The sequence below is a fragment of the Mya arenaria genome, chromosome 5 (assembly GCF_026914265.1).
Source record: "Mya arenaria isolate MELC-2E11 chromosome 5, ASM2691426v1".
Taxonomy (NCBI): domain Eukaryota; kingdom Metazoa; phylum Mollusca; class Bivalvia; order Myida; family Myidae; genus Mya; species Mya arenaria.
The window spans coordinates 47,800,811-47,820,441 of NC_069126.1; the positions used below are offsets into that span (position 1 = coordinate 47,800,811).

General features: G+C 36.4%; 1 protein-coding gene across 2 annotated transcripts in view; it reads left to right on the plus strand.

The window, feature by feature from the left end:
- LOC128234313 (fibrocystin-L-like) overlaps nucleotides 1-19,631 on the plus strand; it is a 107,253-nt gene that overhangs the window by 57,610 nt on the left and 30,012 nt on the right. For both annotated transcript variants that reach the window (XM_052948482.1, XM_052948483.1), the window contains exons 37-50: nucleotides 28-169; nucleotides 763-928; nucleotides 3,277-3,353; nucleotides 4,474-4,603; nucleotides 5,564-5,637; nucleotides 8,080-8,249; nucleotides 9,485-9,615; nucleotides 12,261-13,759; nucleotides 14,640-14,802; nucleotides 15,395-15,673; nucleotides 16,267-16,524; nucleotides 17,162-17,416; nucleotides 18,276-18,440; nucleotides 18,786-19,019. In XM_052948482.1, the coding sequence (XP_052804442.1) occupies nucleotides 28-169; nucleotides 763-928; nucleotides 3,277-3,353; nucleotides 4,474-4,603; nucleotides 5,564-5,637; nucleotides 8,080-8,249; nucleotides 9,485-9,615; nucleotides 12,261-13,759; nucleotides 14,640-14,802; nucleotides 15,395-15,673; nucleotides 16,267-16,524; nucleotides 17,162-17,416; nucleotides 18,276-18,440; nucleotides 18,786-19,019 (3,743 nt within the window). The remainder of the gene's footprint in view (nucleotides 1-27; nucleotides 170-762; nucleotides 929-3,276; nucleotides 3,354-4,473; nucleotides 4,604-5,563; nucleotides 5,638-8,079; nucleotides 8,250-9,484; nucleotides 9,616-12,260; nucleotides 13,760-14,639; nucleotides 14,803-15,394; nucleotides 15,674-16,266; nucleotides 16,525-17,161; nucleotides 17,417-18,275; nucleotides 18,441-18,785; nucleotides 19,020-19,631) is intronic.

Sequence of the window (19,631 nt, forward strand, 5' to 3'; positions counted from 1 at the left end):
TTAAGATTTTAAACTTGTGTTTCACAGGGGCGGTACTGTTGACATAGGGGACAAGGAATGCTCCATCGTGTCAAGTACAGACACACAAATAGTTTGCACAACAGCATCTCAGACTTCCACAAAGGTTACCAAGGCGATTGTTACTGCTGGAGGGAAGAGATCAGTCTCGGTAGGTTTTGATAGTTTAAATTTTTGTGTTCAATCATTTTGAATTCCCTGTATTCTGCTATTTTGCTTGAATGGCACAATTTTAAGATATCATTGTTTATTTTGTTGCATCATTTGATAAGAACAAGGTCATCCAAGACATGAAAATGGAAACTGACATTAAATCATCAGCAGACAGAACTTGAAGTACACTGTTAGCTATCGAGGCAATAGGGCGATATATATATTGCAAACCTCATAATTAATTGGATCTTTACTAAAGGTTGTTTACTAAAATATTGTAGTTAGTATTGAAAGTTGAAATATTGTAGTAAGTATTGAATTAGTAATGATATAAATCACATTTTAAGCTTGTCTATGTTCACTTAATATTATTGGTGCTCTTCGTCATGGATGGAGTCATGTTCGTACATTAACTCACTGCCAAAACAACTATTCTACTACACATGTTGATTTTAACATTGGACACATGTACGCCTAGTCTGTCCTCTGGTCAAAATGTTTGTTGAGTTACATCCCTTATTCGACTAAAGAAAAAGAGAAGAGTCGTGACGGCCACTTCAAGTGTTCTCTGAATCTGTCTCTTATTTCTAGGCATCAAGTGGTTCAAGTACCTTCTACTACGTGGATGCGTGGAGCTCTTCTAATACCTGGGGCGGGGTCTCGATTCCTCAGGAGGGAGAATTCATCCACATTCCAGCCGGCAAGACGGTTCTGCTTGATACAAACACACCCATCTTGGATATGCTCCTTATTGAGGGTGAGACACTCTGGAATTTATGCTTTTATTAGCGTACTAATTCATCCGTGTTCTAAAGTGATACTCATATTTAAAATCAGTACAAACACATCTTAAACAAAAATATTTTTTTATTTATAAACCTTTAACTACTTACTAAATAATGCATTTATGGAAAATTTTAATTACTGATAACAAAATTATAACTGTGTTTTTTATAGCTGAAAATGCACATTTTAATACTATGTGACTGGCGGATCATAAAAGATTTAACAATCAACTATTGTCTCATAAGGTAGAAATACCATGTACTGTATTATATCATGTATAGGACGCTAGCATAGATAGGACGCAGGCAAAAAAATAGTTGAAAAACGGGTAAAAACCCTTAATATATAAGATAGGACGCACCGAAAAAATGTCAACATCGGAGCCGAAAAATTGAGGTTGGTAAAGTATTTATAACATATATTGAAGTAAAAAAAAATGTATATAAGGCATATTTCGATAACTGTCTTGTGTATTTCGATAATTATCGTCGTATTTCGGTAATTTGGTGTACACAACAATGATATAAGTCTTGACATTTTGAGAGCATTCACGCATATTATAAGACTTATACAAATGCTGTAATAGTCCTGAAACGCCTTCTGACTGACAGTCAACCGTTGCAATAGTTCCACATGCCTTTTGAATGACAGTCAACCGTTGCAACCGTTGCAATAGTTCCGACATGCGTTCTGAATGACAGTCAACCGTTGCAACCGTTGCAAAACTGTGTATTGTCAAAACTGATGATTGTTTTGATAAGGCTTGTCGCTGCGCGGATTAAAACATGTCAGGCATAATTAATGCGTGTCGGTAATTATCCTTGCCAGCGGAAGGCACGACGGGTAAAGTGCGAACAAACAACCATACGGTATTAACATCTCAATAGTTCGTTCTATGGATGTTTTTCTAATGACAGACAGCGGGTGTTTTTCACACCTTCGCACATTTGAAAAAGATTTGATAGTGACAATAATGCTACTTTGCGTTATGCACATTCTTTTATTATTTTTTAAAAACAGTAAGATACAACAAAATGGTTTGTAAAATATCGAAACATTAAAATCATGAACAACGATTAATTGATATTTACCTCCTTTCCCGATTTTCCGTTGCCGTTATAACTCAAACCAGTTAAAGTGCTGACTCACATCGAGTTTTTGTGAGTAGCGTCCCATTTGTAAAAAAGTAAACACTCATGTTTGTTTTCAATTTATTTCTCAATAAATCATTTTAAAGTAAACATTTCTGCGTGTGTTAACTTGCGAGATTTTACCTATGTCAGTTGTTCTCTTCGGTGACGCAGTACAGATACTTACTTTTACCGCGTTCTTCCCCGGTCCGATATTTTCGACCTGAAATGGACTTGGAAAAAAACAGATGCAATTCTAATAGCATAGAAAGGACGCAGGCCCTTTTTAAGACAAGAATTGGAGGTAAAAAAGTGCGTCCTATGCATGATATAATACGGTATCTTTCAAAATAAAACACAGTGTTCTTCATAAAATCATTTTTTTTGGATACTTTTTATATATATTATTTCAAAAATTAACTTGGATAATCTTGCAATAATGTGTATACCACATGATAAATTGCGTTATAAATGATACGTCGTAGGTAATGCTTGAAGTGAAGGTTTTAACAAAGATAACTTCACTATTTCTTCACCACTTAAATGAATATTACACAACAAAACAGTCAAAACATTAGTTTGGAAACAGGTTTGTCCAAGTGTTCAATGAAACAAATCACCTTATCAAACCCTTTAAAGTAATAGTTTTAAGCAAAATGTTGCCCTGCAACGTAGCGTATATGACATAATTCATCATGTGGTATTCATACACTGGTCAAGAATCCTTAAAACAGAAGTTTCAAAGACAACCAAATATGAAACAAAAAAAGTCCCATTTTAAAAGAATAGAATTACTTTAAAAGATCTGTTTGCCAAACTGTTTTTTTCTAGGTTTTGTTCTTAAAGTGGGGGAAAGTGGGTTTTATTAAAAACTCATAAATCTGCACCCATTACATCTATCCATTTAACAACATTTATTAGCACTAATTTCTCATACAATGGAAGAAAAATAAGAATACAAAGTATACATATAATAGGAAAATGACTTTAGAAAGGAACTGACTTAAGGTGTTTTATGAATACTGACCCTTCATTTTTCCCAAGGATTTAACTCGAGTAAGATTGATTCAAGTTGTTTCATAGCTAGTAGCTCATATATTATTCTCTTTCATAACTCTTTGCAATAGAGCAAAAATGAATAAGTGAAAACCCAACAATGTTGATAACCGATGTTAACAATATCTTCCAGGAGAACTGATTTGCGATGATGTAAGCATTGAACTCAATGCAAACAGGATCCTTATTGATAAAGGTGGACTCTTCCAGGTAGGGGGCTTAAACATAATCTGATATACAAATACAGCAAGGGTTGTCTGGTTAGTGCAGTGGTTAGTGCACTCCCTTCTCACCTAGGGGACTCAGAATCGATTCACGGCCTGGGCGCATGTGAGTTTGGTACGTGGTCACCAAGTCGGACAAGTGGGTTTTCTCCGGTTACTCCGGTTTCCCTCACACCAGATGACCACACTCTTGCACATCATGCCAACAAGAGTGATTTATATAAGTTGCAATAGCTTGTTTCACAATCGTTGTAAAATAAACAAATTTAAACAAGTTTAAACTAAATATAATAATAAAACTTATTTGCTCAAAGTTAATTGGACACATTACTCACAAGAAATGAGTGAGTTTTGTCTCTCTGTGTTGGGCCCTTGAATTGACCTCTTTTACCAAAAACCAATTAAACAATCAGACCCCAATTTCTGGAAACTTCTTAAGCTTAACTGGCTTAAGTAGCTTATTTCAATTTTAATAAATGAAAAATGGTGTATTGTGATTGTTTGGTATTCCATTCATAGAAAATGTAACCATGATTACTCAGAGCTGCTAATGAATATTAGGCTCCGCCTACTGTCGAATGTTATTCTTATTACTGCTGCAGACTTTTTACATAGCAGAGTTGTGTTTAATATCATGAGATGTATATCGTTCTTAAAGTATAAAACATTGAATTGTGTTTATATACACTGACCACCCAAGTTCATAACAGTGATAATCATGAAGAAAATTCCTATCTGAATTATGAAAACTCTAAAAGAAGTGATAGTGAAGAAAGAGAGTGAGCTTAGCTTAATCCTGTTTTAAGCTTAGCTTAACCCTTTATAAGGGACTACTAAGAAGTTTGGAGAAATTGAGGCCTATTTCAAGATTAAGATTATATTATTGTAAATAAAATACATCACTTTGTTGCATAATGCGAGGGCCATTCAAAATATATATGCAGTGAATATAATGCGGAACTACATGTCTGGATTTAATACACAAAAAATCATTCATTATGGATTTACTGATATTACATGAAGAAAATATTGTATTGTAGACTGAAGCAATTTCTGCTGCACAAATCTAAGGACTATTTTAATATTCTCTTTTTATCTTGCCACAGTGTGGTACCGCAGAACACCCCCATGCGGGCAAGGTTGTCATCACCCTCTACGGACACGCGAGAGATGCAGAAATACCTGTTTTTGGCACAAAGGTTATTGGAAACCGCAATGGAACTCTTGATTTACATGGTAATTTCCTGCTTGAATTTTGTTTTGCCTTTCTATGATGTTGTTTTGCATTTTGAATATTGGTTATTCCAAAGTCACAATCAAGGTTGGTTTTCCATGGCATTTGTCACCTTCAGCAATCAGGTCCGTAAATTTTAGGTCAACATTAATGTTTAAAATTGAAATTGAAATTACAAATCACCAAGGTCAACCAGTTTCATGTTTGCTGGGTTGCATCAGTAATATTCAACAAATCTTACTGGAACTTGGTACCATTGTTCACAAATGCTTTTTGGACATGAACACATCATACATTTGGTCTGAAGATCTAAGGTCAAGGTTACAAAATAATGTGAGTTCATTTCTGTAATTGTCATGCTTGCTGCTATTTTGATGTTTGCTTTGTGACTTCATTATATTTGATAGAATTTAGCCTTTACCTTGCTGATGATTCACATGATTACTTCAAGGTCATCAGGTCAAGGTCACAGTGCTGTTCTCCTATTGAACACATTAAATGTAACTTTCAAAAAGTCATGTTGGCTTAAGCTGGAAAACAATATAGCTGAGGCACAGAACTACATAAATTGTAAAGCTCTGTAAGAGAATAGTCAAGGTCAGGGTTTATTGACCTTTATTTCCATGATTAAAGCAAGCTTACAAAATATAATATGACCACACAGAGTTTGCTGTTTTTTGGAAGTAAGGATTGCCATACTGCTCAACAGTGTCAACGCACTTTGAAATATTTCTGTTTATAAAGGATTAAGGTCAATTGTTGTATGCCTCTTTTTGAATATTAGGAACTTTTACACTAACTGGCATATACAATGTCATTGTTTCATTTTCATAAAATAAATTATCAGAATTTGAGCCCAAACTACTGTGCTGCGAAACAAATAAACTGGCCATTTCAGGACATAGTATTTATTAATTTTGCTCAATTGCCATGTTACTAATTTTCTGCTGTATTTCCCCCAGGAACGGCAATTGTAAACACATGGACACGACTTGCTACCACAGCTAATGCAGGTGACACCACAATCACAATAGAGGTAGGTGAACATTATTATGAACACTGCTTCAACTCAACAAAAGGCATGAGTGTTTGGGCAAGCACATCATTTTACACATCCAGGGTATTCTTAGTTATGCAAGAAAGAGCATATTTGTGTAAAGTCTTATGGAATGGCTTGTCAGTCATAATCAAAACTATTTGCCAAAGGTTGGTAAAGAACCAGTAGGTCTGGCCCGAGTTTGGGGAAGGCCTAGTGAAGTATTGCCCAAGGTTGGGGAAGGGCCAGTGAAGTATAGCCCAAAGTTGAAGAAGGTCCAGTGAAGTAAAGCCCAAAGTTGAGGAAGGTCCAGTGAAGTAAAGCCAAAGGTTGGGGAAGGGCCAGTGAAGTAAAGCCAAAGGTTGGGGAAGGGCCAGTGAAGTAAAGCCCAAAGTTGAGGAAGGTCCAGTGAAGTAAAGCCAAAGGTTGAGGAAGGTCCAGTGAAGTATAACCCAAGGTTGGGGAAGGGCCAGTGAAGTATAGCCCAAAGTTGAGGAAGGTCCAGTGAAGTAAAGCCCAAAGTTGAGGAAGGTCCAGTGAAGTAAAGCCAAAGGTTGGGGAAGGGCCAGTGAAGTAAAGCCAAAGGTTGGGGAAGGGCCAGTGAAGTATTGCCAAAGGTTGAGGAAGGTCCAGTGAAGTAAAGCCAAAGGTTGGGGAAGGGCCAGTGAAGTAAAGCCAAAGGTTGGGGAAGGGCCAGTGAAGTATAGCCCAAAGTTGAGGAAGGTCCAGTGAAGTAAAGCCAAAGGTTGGGGAAGGGCCAGTGAAGTATTGCCAAAGGTTGGGGAAGGGCCAGTGAAGTATTGCCAAAGGTTGGGGAAGGGCCAGTGAAGTATTGCCAAAGGTTGGGGAAGGGCCAGTGAAGTATTGCCAAAGGTTGGGGAAGGGCCAGTGAAGTATTGCCAAAGTTTGGGGAAGGCCTAGTGAAGTATTGCCAAAGGTTGGGGAAGGGCCAGTGAAGTAAAGCCAAAGGTTGGGGAAGGGCCAGTGAAGTATAGCCCAAAGTTGAGGAAGGTCCAGTGAAGTAAAGCCAAAGTTTGGGGAAGGCCTAGTGAAGTATTGCCAAAGGTTGAGGAAGGTCCAGTGAAGTAAAGCCAAAGGTTGGGGAAGGGCCAGTGAAGTATAGCCCAAAGTTGAGGAAGGCCTAGTGAAGTAAAGCCAAAGTTTGGGGAAGGCCTAGTGAAGTATTGCCAAAGGTTGAGGAAGGTCCAGTGAAGTAAAGCCAAAGGTTGGGGAAGGGCCAGTGAAGTATTGCCAAAGGTTGGGGAAGGGCCAGTGAAGTAAAGCCAAAGGTTGGGGAAGGGCCAGTGAAGTAAAGCCAAAGGTTGAGGAAGGTCCAGTGAAGTAAAGCCAAAGGTTGGGGAAGGGCCAGTGAAGTATAGCCCAAAGTTGAGGAAGGCCTAGTGAAGTAAAGCCAAAGTTTGGGGAAGGCCTAGTGAAGTATTGCCAAAGGTTGAGGAAGGGCCAGTGAAGTATTGCCAAAGGTTGGGGAAGGGCCAGTGAAGTATTGCCAAAGTTTGGGGAAGGGCCAGTGAAGTATTGCCAAAGGTTGGGGAAGGGCCAGTGAAGTATTGCCAAAGGTTGGGGAAGGGCCAGTGAAGTATTGCCAAAGGTTGGGGAAGGGCCAGTGAAGTATTGCCAAAGTTTGGGGAAGGGCCAGTGAAGTATAGCCAAAGGTTGGGGAAGGCCTAGTGAAGTATTGCCAAAGGTTGAGGAAGGTCCAGTGAAGTAAAGCCAAAGAATGGGGAAGGGCCAGTGAAGTAAAGCCAAAGGTTGGGGAAGGGCCAGTGAAGTATTGCCAAAGGTTGAGAAAGGTCCGTGAAGTATAGCCCAAAGTTGAGGAAGGTCCAGTGAAGTAAAGCCAAAGGTTGGGGAAGGGCCAGTGAAGTATAGCCCAAGGCAAATAGTTTCTTGTTTATTCCTTGACCTTGCATCATCTCATGCATTTTATTTGTGTGATGTATTTTATAGGAGGGATTATATCACCTGATGTTTTTTTATGAAGGATCATATCACCTTATGTGTTGTATATGTAGGATGATATCACCTGAATTATTTATGGGAAGGCTGATATCACCTTATGTTTTTTATGAATAGGATAATATCATGTGATGCATGCACAGATATCATCTTACATACATACATATATAGGATGATATCACTTCATGCATTGTTTTACCCACAAGGATGATATCACCTCATGAATTTTTTCACATAGGATGATATCATCCCATATATCCTTGCATGGGGATATCACTTAATATATGTTATTAACTATTATTTATAAGCTTGGTTTGTGATCACCTTGCCGGACAAGTGGGTTTTCTGGTGTGTTTAATATAATGTTGTAATATATTTTGTTTCACAATCATTGTAAAGTAAATAAGTTTAACATAAACAATTATTTATGATGAAATCAACTAAATTATGTATATAATTATTCAGGATGATATCAGTGACTGGAATGTTGGGGATGAGATAGTAATTGCTACGACAGGAAGCAGAGGCTCAGAGGGGGAAACAGAGAAGAAAGTTATATCAGCCATCAACGGGCAAACAATAACACTTGCCGATGCCCTGGAATTCATGCATCTGGGTGTATCAGAAACATTCACGTATGTGAATTGAGAAGTATTTTTAGATATAGTATCTTTTATTACAACATTTAACAATGAAATAAGCTCCTTTTTTATATCACATGTGCAACACAAAGTGCTTTGGTTACCATTCAGAATGTTAAATGTTCATTATGGTGTCAGTCCTCAACAGTTTATTGAAATGGCCTCTATCCCTAGACCACACAAAACTCCACAGGAATAAACCTTGGTTGTCTTCTTAAACATTTCTATCCATAGCATTGGTAACAAAAGGGAAAAAAACCCAAACATTATTATGATTTTGAAATAATTTCACAGGAACATTCTTTTGGTGACTGCCACCAAACATTGTTCAGACTTACACAATGTATCACTAAACATGGTTACTGTAGTTTTTCACATAAGTATGGTAACAAAGGGAGGAACAGACTTTTCCCTATTAGCTATAATGTCAATATTTGTATTGTCTTACAAACCAGATGGACTGATCTTTAAACAGATTTAACGGGAATTGTTCTTAATAGGCTGTGGAATTTTCAAAAGACATTGATGCCAGCTGGTTGGGCTCATTATCTGTATAAAGTTTTTTTTTCAACTGTTTTTTATAGCCCTTTATAATTTGGCTATATTCCCAATTCCAGATATTGCATATATTTCGAAACTTAAATGTAAAAACTTCTTTATTTTATAAAGCCTTTGAAAAGAATTTGGTTCAATTTGGCCCAAAATTGAAAATGATAGAGACGTTTTTCTCCCACCTCAAATAAGTAGATCCATTAATTTAACCATGCTAGAAATTCTTATCTTGCCCACGAGCGAAGATAAAAATCCCGTATGGAACATCTTTTAATGGTCACCACATTGTAGTTACCTCCCTTGTTGAAGACTGTCGTCTGTAGCGCATCATGGAAACCTTGTCTTGTGGCAATATTTAGAACGCTAGTTAATTATTTCTCTCTTCAAATGTCTCCAGAAAATTGTTTCTACGCACCTTTCAAGAAATAATGCTTCACTGTTCTTAGAACTATTTAAAGAACGATAAGACCATTTACATACTCTAAATCACTGCGCGAATATCCATGACAACTTTTAAAGGCAAATAACTTTTAAAAAATCAAGTTTGCAGTGAAAATATAGCTGTGGTTGATTTTTTTTTAACCTTTTATTCATTTTTCAATTTATGGAACAAAACATCACATGGTGTGGCATAATGTTTTCCCATTTACAAAGAAAATTTTCTCTCTTATTTTAAGTGGTTCGTGTATGGAAGTAGCGCATTACCGAGCTGAAGTTGGTCTTCTGACACGATCTGTCGTGGTGAGAGGCAATGACGATGCCCAGTATCACTCAGAAGTCGAGAAATGTGAAGCTGGTTTTGATGCTGGTAAACCTTTGTTTTGCTTTACAATGTTACTATAAGTTAATCAGAGATTAGATTATGCTATTGAATACCTGAAATACATGATCAATTAAAAAATGTCAAGGTTATTTTAACTCTCATCAGAAAAATACAGTCGAAACCCGTTACCTCAATATTACTTGGCTTGATTTCCTCATTGGCTCGAACTGGATGTCAAGGACCGATTTTGTTAAACACTTTGTAGGCTTTCCCTCTTGGCTCGATATTTGAGAGGCTCAAAGTATTTTGGACGGTTCCTTGGATATCGAGCCAACAGGTTTCCACTGTAGTAGAAAATGAAACTCACAAAGTTCTGTGAAAATTATACTGTGCCTCTTGTAAAAGCATAGTAAATATTTTTTTATTCAATGTGAAATATTCAATAGTGATGTTTAAATTATATTCATTTCCTTATTATCAAAATTTGTTGAATAAACTTCTGCCATAGTTTAAGATGGATTGGTCTAGAACATTGTACACAATTGTCCATTAGTGTACTCGTTCATAACACACATTGGGACAATGGTTTAGAAGTTTCAATTTAAATATTTTGTTGATTTCATCATTTTTAACTTTAAAATCGATAACATACATGCCATATATATTTCAACCCATCCCCTGGTTCCCCGCCTGGGGATCCATATCCTCTCGAATTAAAAAACAAACAAAAAAAGGATAACAAACTTGCTTAAGGATATATTGACAGTGGAAAGCATCAATAATATTATGAGGGTGAAATTCCATGAAAGACCACGATGACTCAGAGCACAAATTATTGTAATTTGAGTGAATTTCTGTATTTATTCTTATATTATAAATGCAGATATCACGCAAATTTTCGTCGCGTAAAAATCCCCTGGTGTAATATCAAAATCCCTTGGAATTCAGACCAAAATCACCTAGGAAGCCTCTCAGAAATATGGCATGACATTGTATGCGATAATGTCTTGGAATTTAAATGGATACACTGTTATTTGCTGTATTTATAACAACATTTGAGACAACGGTTTTAGCTGAACTATATTAAATACAAGCACATAATCAAGTATTTCATGTTTAAAAGTTAACAACAATATTGTTAATCACATCATTAACTTTAACAAAGTTCTGAATAATCGACTCATTATGTTAGCCATAGAACTGTTATTTAAATCTTATACATGTATGTTGCTTAATTTAATTTTAAGCTCTACTGGCCAAAAGACCAGAAGAGCTTATGCGATGGTAATGTGTACGTCGTATGTGCGTTGGTGCGTGCGTCAGTGCGTTTGTATACAATTGCTTGTGAACACGATACAGTCGTCAGTTTTGATTGTATCTCGATGAAACTTGTACAGTATTTAGATATCTATCAGAGCTTGGTTCCTTTCGAAAACCAAGATCCTCCCATGCATGCCTAGATTATGGGCTAAGTTTAAAAAAAATGCTCGTTTTAGCTAAGTCTATTTTTAGCAAAGTCTACATGAGTGAAGTCTATTTTAAGCCAAGTTTACATGTAAAGTCCAGTCTTGGATCAAAGGGAGACAACTTGCTTTTTGGTTCTGCAGTTGATTTTGTGAATTACTCTCCCTTGTTCTTGTTGAAAGGCCAAAGGCCACTTTTAGCTCTTTTGGCCAAAGTATCTGTTGTTCATGCATCCATCTAAACACAATTGTTGGTGAATGTTAGTTCAAATTATGCCCCTGGGGTCATTACTGGCCACGCCCCAGGGTTCACATGTTTGGTATACTTTAAATTGGGAAATGTTTGAAAATCGTTTTGTGTGTTCACACATCCATTTAAACACAATTGCTTGTTAATGTTTGTTTAAATTATGCCCCTGGGGTCATTACTGGCCATCCCCCGGGGTTCACCGGTTTGGTTTACTTAAATTGGGAATGTTTGAAAATCTTTTTGTCTGAATCAGCTATGCAGACCCTTGCTATTTTGAATAAGGCATAATTTATTGGTCCGCTACCAAGGTTGTTCAAATTATGCCCCTGAGGTCAAAAATGGCACTGCCCCGGTGTCACAAGTTTCCTAGAGACTTATTAAAGAAATATTTTCAAAATCTTCTTGTTTCAAACCACAAGGCTCATACCTTTGATATTTGTTGTGGATGATTGTCTAGCAAAACAGATGAAATTATGCCCCTGGGGCCAAAGCTGGCCCCACCCCTTTTGACCTACTTTTTTATTTTTAAGCTACAGCAATGAAATTTGGACCATGTGTAAAGTTTTGCAAAGAGCATCAATGTTGTCCTCAGATGACCTTGACTTTGACCTTTTGACCAACTCTTTTTTATTTTTAAAGCTACAGAAATAAAATTTTGACCATGAGTACAGTTTTGAAAGCAAATATTTTTTTCTCGTCAGATGACCTCCTTTACTTGGCACATATGAAAATAGTTCACGCAACTAATCTGCTTACAACACTTAATTCTGTCTTCAAATGTTGAATGTGCAACGTTTTCAGCTAACCAAAACTCAAAATGTGAACTATATGTTTGTTGCCTATTACCCCATACATGCTCTGGATTGAAAATGACCACAAGAGCCATGCCAGTAGAGCATAGGCCCTCATGGGCCTCTTGTTATTGTATGAAGCAATTATTGGCTGAATAGTAGTGACCATGATTTTATTACTTTTAGCTGAGTTTACAACACAGACCTGCTTTCAAGGAAGATTTGGTGATGAGACGACAAGCAGTCAATTTGGTGCACAAATCATGTGTGCCGGAAATGATAAGGATGCTCAAACAGTGGTGTGCCGAATCTCGTACACTGAGATCACATTTGCCGGGCAGGCATTCCGGCTTGGCAGATACCCTATCCACTTTCACCTGAATGGAGATATGAGTCGGTCATATGCTATAGGAAATGCAATCCACAAAACATTCAATAGGGCTATCAATATCCATGGATCACATAATCTTCAGATTGAACGCAATGTTGTGTATAACGTAATGGGTGGCGCCTTGTTCCTTGAGGATGGAATAGAAACCAACAATCATTACAGAGGGAATCTGGTCATGTTCGTAATTGCCAGTTCAAGCCTGCTTAATGATGATATCACACCTGCGTGTTACTGGGTTACCAATCCAAATAACTCTTACGTGGACAATGTCTGTGCTGGTGGTACCCATTTTGCCTTCTGGTTTCGTTTCCACGAGCACCCTGAAGGTCCATCGGCAACAACAAGTTATTGGATACGTTTAGTACCGTTGCTGAAATTTGAAAACAATTCTGCACATTCTTTCAGCTGGTTTGGCATTTGGATTTTCCCTGACTACTACCCAACCATTGATGTGGGATCCAAGCCGGCAATTTTCAAAAATTTCTTTGCTTACAACAATGAGAAAGGAATAGAATTTGTGAATGTGGGCGGTGTTCAGATCGTATGTTCCCTGTTTGTCCAGAACACTAAGTCTGGGGTAGAGATCAAGCAAGTAGTCAATGGTTACAGAAGAGACATAAATCGAAGTACTGGGGTGTTTAATTCCACAATAGTTGGCAAATCCTCACTTGCAGAAGTCCAGAACAGTCACGGAACAACCGATGTGGCCATTGTTTTACCTTATGGAGACACTTTTTATGTTGTCGGCACCACCTTTATCAATTTTGATTCAACAAGTGCAGTGTTTAAGACCGCTCATATTGACGGTACATGCAGCGACCAGTGTGGCTCATACATTTACATAGTAGATGGACTTACCTTTGATAACGTTGTGTATACCGTCTGGTTTGAATGGACCAATAACGGTGTAATTGAAGTCCTCGATGGCAGTTTCCCAGGAGTTGCTGCAGGCTCCAGAATCGTACCTGGTGGTGAAACAGATACTGGCTGCACACAGGAATTGACAGGATACCAAAACGTGCGAACACCATATGTACCAGCCCTTGTCTGTGAAGAAACTAAAAAATTCCATCGTTTTGCCTTTAAAGGCGTGAGCCCATCTTCGGTGGAAGGAAAAGACTTTATTTGTGAAAATGAGAATGGAGAAACGAGGGGTCTGTACAGAACACACAGGCTTACACACGCTCCCGGATGGATGTTGTCACTTATGGATGGAAGCACATATTTCTGCTACTTTGAAAATGCAGAGCACATGACTAACATCAGCATGACTGCCACTATGAATGAGATTGATGTAAGTGTTTCGGTGTTAGAATTCAGAATTAACTGGAGGCAAATCGTTTTATATTCTTGTGTACTATAAACATACTAGCCCGACTCTATACATAGACATAGCATCTCATAGGATTGTTTAAATTGTAGAAATATGATCTAGCCTTAGTATAAAATAAACCCTGTTTTCTGGTTATTTCAAATTTCGATCACTAATTTTTGCTATATTTAATAAATTCATTAGCATGTTCCTTACAACAGTATCCCACTCAGCACATTTTTATGGGGGATATGTTTGGACTGTAAAATCAAAAGCTAATGGACTTGTCTAAGAATAAGGATAAGAATTAAATTAAAACACATACTAGGGATGTATTCAATGACAACCTTATATTGATTTTTTTTATAGGGTAGAATCTGAGTGTTTGTATTGGGATGTAAAAGTCATTGGCTAATAAATTAAAGGGAATCACTGAGGCATGTCTACGGATAAGAATAAAAGCTGGCCCCAATATCACGATAATACTTGGGTCAAATCTCAATCTTAATCTCAACTTTGTTTTAAAAAAAAATTCTGATAGAATGTGTTGATAAAAACATGTTGTCAATATTGCAAAAAAACTAATTCTGGAGCAGAAATGTACTTAAAAAATTGTTAATAAACAATCATAAAAGTCACTCAAGTACACTTTCAGCTTCACTTTCTTTGGAAAACTGACCATAGTTTTTGAACAACATTATGAGATAATACACTTTTAAAAAGAGTAACAACATATATGGTTATGAATAAATTTTGATGTTATGTGGTAAAATGAGTTGAGATTGAGATTTTCTTAAGTATTTTTGTTTAATTGGGGCCAGGATTGAATGCCACCCCTCATTTATTGTTATTTCTCATACAGGATGGCGATTGTGTCATAATGGGATTTCGAGTTATGGAGAAGCCCGATCAACTTTCAATTGGAGGCAGCGAAAAGAATGATTCTGACAGCTTCACATGCGCAGATGACCCTGAACATGGCGCTTGGTATTATGATTCGGAAAACACCAGAGTGTATTTCGCTGGTACATAAGCTTGTTTAAAATATTAACGATAGTAATACACATAATATATGAAGTTAAAGCAGTAATTTTATTTGCTGTCATTGACTCATTATCTATTTCGATTTTCAATTTTGTGCACTGATTGTTGCAGGAGCATATTAATTGTATACTGTTTTTTAAACTAAAGAAATAATACAATAATTTTTTGTGAAATAATTAAAGTGACACTCTTATTCAAAATCAATACATACACATGTATAACAAACATACATTTTGACTGATAAACCTTTAACTACTTACTAAATAATACATTTATATAAAATATTAATTTCTGATAACAAGATTTACTGTGGTCTAATATAGTCTCATCAGGTAGAAATACTGTGTTTTATGCTCATTTCTTTCAAATTAAACTCGGTATCCTTCATAAGAACCATCGTTTTTGACATTAATTCATCCTTTTTGGAATATTAAAACAATATTAATTGTGGTAAATCTTTTTTGGGAATAAGAGTGCATCTTTAAATTCACGCTTTGAAACTCTCAATTGTAGTATCCTGAAGCTCTTAAAAAATTCTTGTCTGTTGTTCATTTATGTAGTCATATATTTCAGTGTCTGGGAATACCGGAGCACGTAAAAAGCGCGGATCAGGATCGAGCATCGGAAATTATGATAATGATAAGAGTTTGCCGATCAAAATTGTCAAGTGTTTTTATGTTGATTGCATCCCACCGATACCCAGAGACCAGCAACCTGCCAAAACAGAACGCCCCGATCCATATCAGTTATGGCATGACCCTATTTGGAGTAGGAATGGAAGCTCGGTAAAAACAGACAGCACAATTGGACATAGCATGCCAACTACAGGGGAGGATGTGCTCATTACTGAAGGTAAACTATAAGTGCATTGGGCAAGTCTGGAGCATCATTTATGATTTAATACATTAGCTACAAAGTCTCAGGCCTTAAACCTGTGTGCCTGCCTTTTTTAGCGAATCTGTTGCATTTTTTTTATGAAAAAAAGTTTAATTATACAATAACGCTTTGTGCAAAATCCTTAACCTTGGCGGTAACTCTAAACAAATATTTGAAGAAATTTTAAGATATAACATGAAACCTTGCACATATGTAACCACTGACAAAGGCCATTGTGTAGAAAGGCCTATAACTCTGGTTTAAATAATTGTTAAGAAAAGCCCTGTGTATGGCTCAAAATGGATAAGGGTTGGCAACACCTTACTGTGCACATTGCCACATGTTACAGAGCCAAGGGCCTAAATCCCGGTGTTCTCTTATTTTTATGCCCCCCAAAGGTAGGCATATTGTGTGCTGACTTTTTCTTTCTGATTTTCTATCTGCACAATCATATCTGTATGGAAATCATCTTGATCATGATGCTGCCCTTGGCCAGAAAGTCTTACTGTGACCATGTGTTTTTATTTTTGTTTCTTTTTGATATGTACAGATGTGTTTTTTACTTCCAGATTATTGGGTGGTTATTAACCAGACATATGATATTGAACTTGGAGTCATCACTGTTGAAGGCGGACTGGAAATAGATTATCTCAGCGGGCATGTGTTCGTGGTTAAGTTCAAGTTCCTGATTTTACTTGGCGGACAGCTGAATGTGGGCTGGGCTAGCAATCCCATGTTATCCGATGTCACCTTTGTAATGCTTGGTGACTCCATGTCAACTCCGTATACTGAACTTGCTGGCTATTCTTTAGGAGTAAAAGCTATGGGTTGGTTGAAGCTTACTTTCATGTTTAAAAAAAAATCTTTAAAATAAATAACTCTTACGGTAGTAAATTATCATCTTTTTTATTTCAATGCTGATGACCTATTTTTATAAACATATTCGTAATGTCAAGGTAAAATAAGAAACAAACAAGTTATAATGTTTTATTGTTCATCATTGTAAAGATTTGAATGGAGATTACAACATAATGTAGGTTTTCTCAATTGTTAGAGGAGTCTTTTTAAAGCTGCACTCTCACAGATATACCATTTTTACAACTTTTTTATTTTTTGTCTTAGAAAGAGCAAATTTTTGCGTAAATATCTGCAAAACAATGATATAAGATTGATATAAGACAAAAAGTCAGATCGTAGATTTTCAAAAAAAATTATGGCTAAAACGGTTTCTAACAGTTTAAGGAAAATGCATAAAACATCAATGTTTGAGCTTCAATATTAAATCTGCAATCTATTTTTTTTGTCAGCAGTCTTATATAACTAGTTTCCATGGATTTCTGCAAAAAATTGCTTGTTCCAAGACAAAAAATAAAAAAGTTGTCAATAAGTTCAATCTGTGAGAGCTTTAAGAAGTGCAAGAACTGTTTCATTCGGAGTGATATCTATGTCATGTTTCCATTCCAGGTATTTATGGTAAGTTGGAGGTATATGGTAAAGACATCGGCAAAACCTTCAGTCTCCTAACGGCAACTGCAACAGCAGGAACAAGTACTCTGTCCGTGACTGGATCGGAAATAGCCAATTGGAGCGTGGGTGGTGAAGTGGTGATCACTTCGACAGCATTGAGTCCAGTGGAGGCGGAAACAAGAACAATTTCTGCTATTGACAGTGATACAGGAACTATCACTCTTTCGCAAGCTTTAGAATACACACACAGAGGTGAGATTTAGCTTTTCTTTTGTCTGTTTTCTTATGGAGAAAGAGTGGAGATATTGTCATGGCATTTGTGTTGTCATTTTCATCTTCATCTGTGGTCTCAGTTGTGCAAAACAATTGGTAACTATTAGTTTATACCAATTCATTTAATCTTGATTGTAACGAAGGCTGACAACTTATAATGTTACTCTCGAGTCTTGTTTCCTGGACAAAAACCAGGGTCTGTCCTTTTTGAGAGGCGTTGAGAAAGTACCCTTGGTGGGGATCCAACCCACAACCTCTTGGGTGAGAGACGGACACCTATACCATAAGACCACTCTCACCAATTATTTGTTATCTATCGCCATATATTCCCCATGAATCATGCATAATGCAAGTGAGAATGATCTGATCTACCATAGTAATGCACCTGTGTAGTTACAAGTTTGATACCTCTCAGCATAGTCAACTTCATATCTTATCACATGTGATGTTTTCTGCAAAACTGATTCCACCAGAGTAAATTACCTTTTTTTAAAAGGTCCCAGATTATTAATGATTGGATGGTAAAAGTGATCACCTTGTGTAGAATTGACAAATTCAATTTTTTTAAATCTGTTAAAAAAATACAACTGTCTGCAAAATAAGACTTTGCAAAGAAAACAAAAATATCAATTACTAATTAAAATGATTTAAAAATGTAAAAATATTGCCATAGTAATTTTATTCCTCTATACATCTAAATCTGTGGTCAAGAATGATGAAATATAGAGGTATATAAATATATACATCCCAAGGTTGTATCTAAAACTATTTTTACCTTTTTGATATTTTTCTTGAGTAATTTGCACAAATAAAGCTGCTTGAATTGGTTATCTTACAGTGAGCTCGGAGACTTTCAACGGAAAGGTCGTTTCCAGTGTCTGCGCAGTTGCATACACATCAAGGACTGTAACATTTATGGGTGAAGAAACAGAAACAAACAAGTTGGGGGGCCGTATTCTCGTTTCCGTGACAACCGCCCCTGGCACATCTGACACCCTGACAGGTAAATCATTGGGATACATTTTATTGAAAACAATGTTGCGATAATATGTTTTTAAAGAGTTTCGGCATTTTTGTTAGGGATTTTTGTGGTCAAATGAGTTTTTGCAGAAATAGGCCAATTACGTTTCTGAAGACGTGGCTCCTACAACACAATATTTGTGGGGGCTATTGCTCAGCACACAATTCATTTTTACATATATTTTTAATCATTTAAAAAAAAATGTAGGAAGTTAATTATCTCTGTAAGGTTAAGGTATCTTTTAGATGTTTTTATTTTTTTTATTTTATTTACATGGACAGTAAATATATACTTTGTAATAATTTAGGAATGATATCTTTTTTACAGGAAGTGCAAACATGGGAAATGCCGCATTCAAGAACATGGGCCAAGATGGCTATACAGATCCTTTCGACCCCCGTTTTGGTCTTGCACTCCTTGCAACCGGACCTGTCACTGATAAGAAGTTTTCCAAGGTCTACGGTAACTCATTCATGAATCTAGACAGCACAGCCATAGGGGCGTTTGGAGTATCCAATTTGGACATCGAGAACAATCTGATCTACCATAGTAATGGAATTGGTCAGTAGTCATTTTATTTTTTTTTCAATATTTAAGTAAGTGGTTTTCACGTTTGACTGAGTTTCAGTTTAAATTAGCAAAAGTAAGTCTTATTACCTTAACTCATTATATTAAAGTAAACTTAGACCATTGACTCCTGAGTGCAAAATATCTTAAAATTGATACATACACTTGTAAAACAAAGATAAATTTTGAGTGATAACCCTTTAACTACTTACTTAATAATGCATTTAGGAAAATATTCATTACTGATAAAAAGATTGGAACCATCTAATTAGTATCTGAAAACGCACAAATATTAATTGATTGGTGAGTGCTAAAGGATTTTACAGTGATCAACTTATAATTGCCTTATAAAGTAGAAATTCATGTTTTCTGCACCTTTCTTTCAAGTTAAACATGATATCCTTCATAAGAACCATTGTTTTTGATATTTATTCATCCTTTTCGGTAAATTAAAACAATTGAATTTATTGTAGAACATCTAATTTTCGGGTGGGAGTGCATCCTAAACCATAACAAGCTTAAGTAACTTACTTCATTAAACCAAATTTCTTTCTTGTACTTTATTTTGCAAAGGTAAATAAAAATTACTGTAATTAGGATATTGAT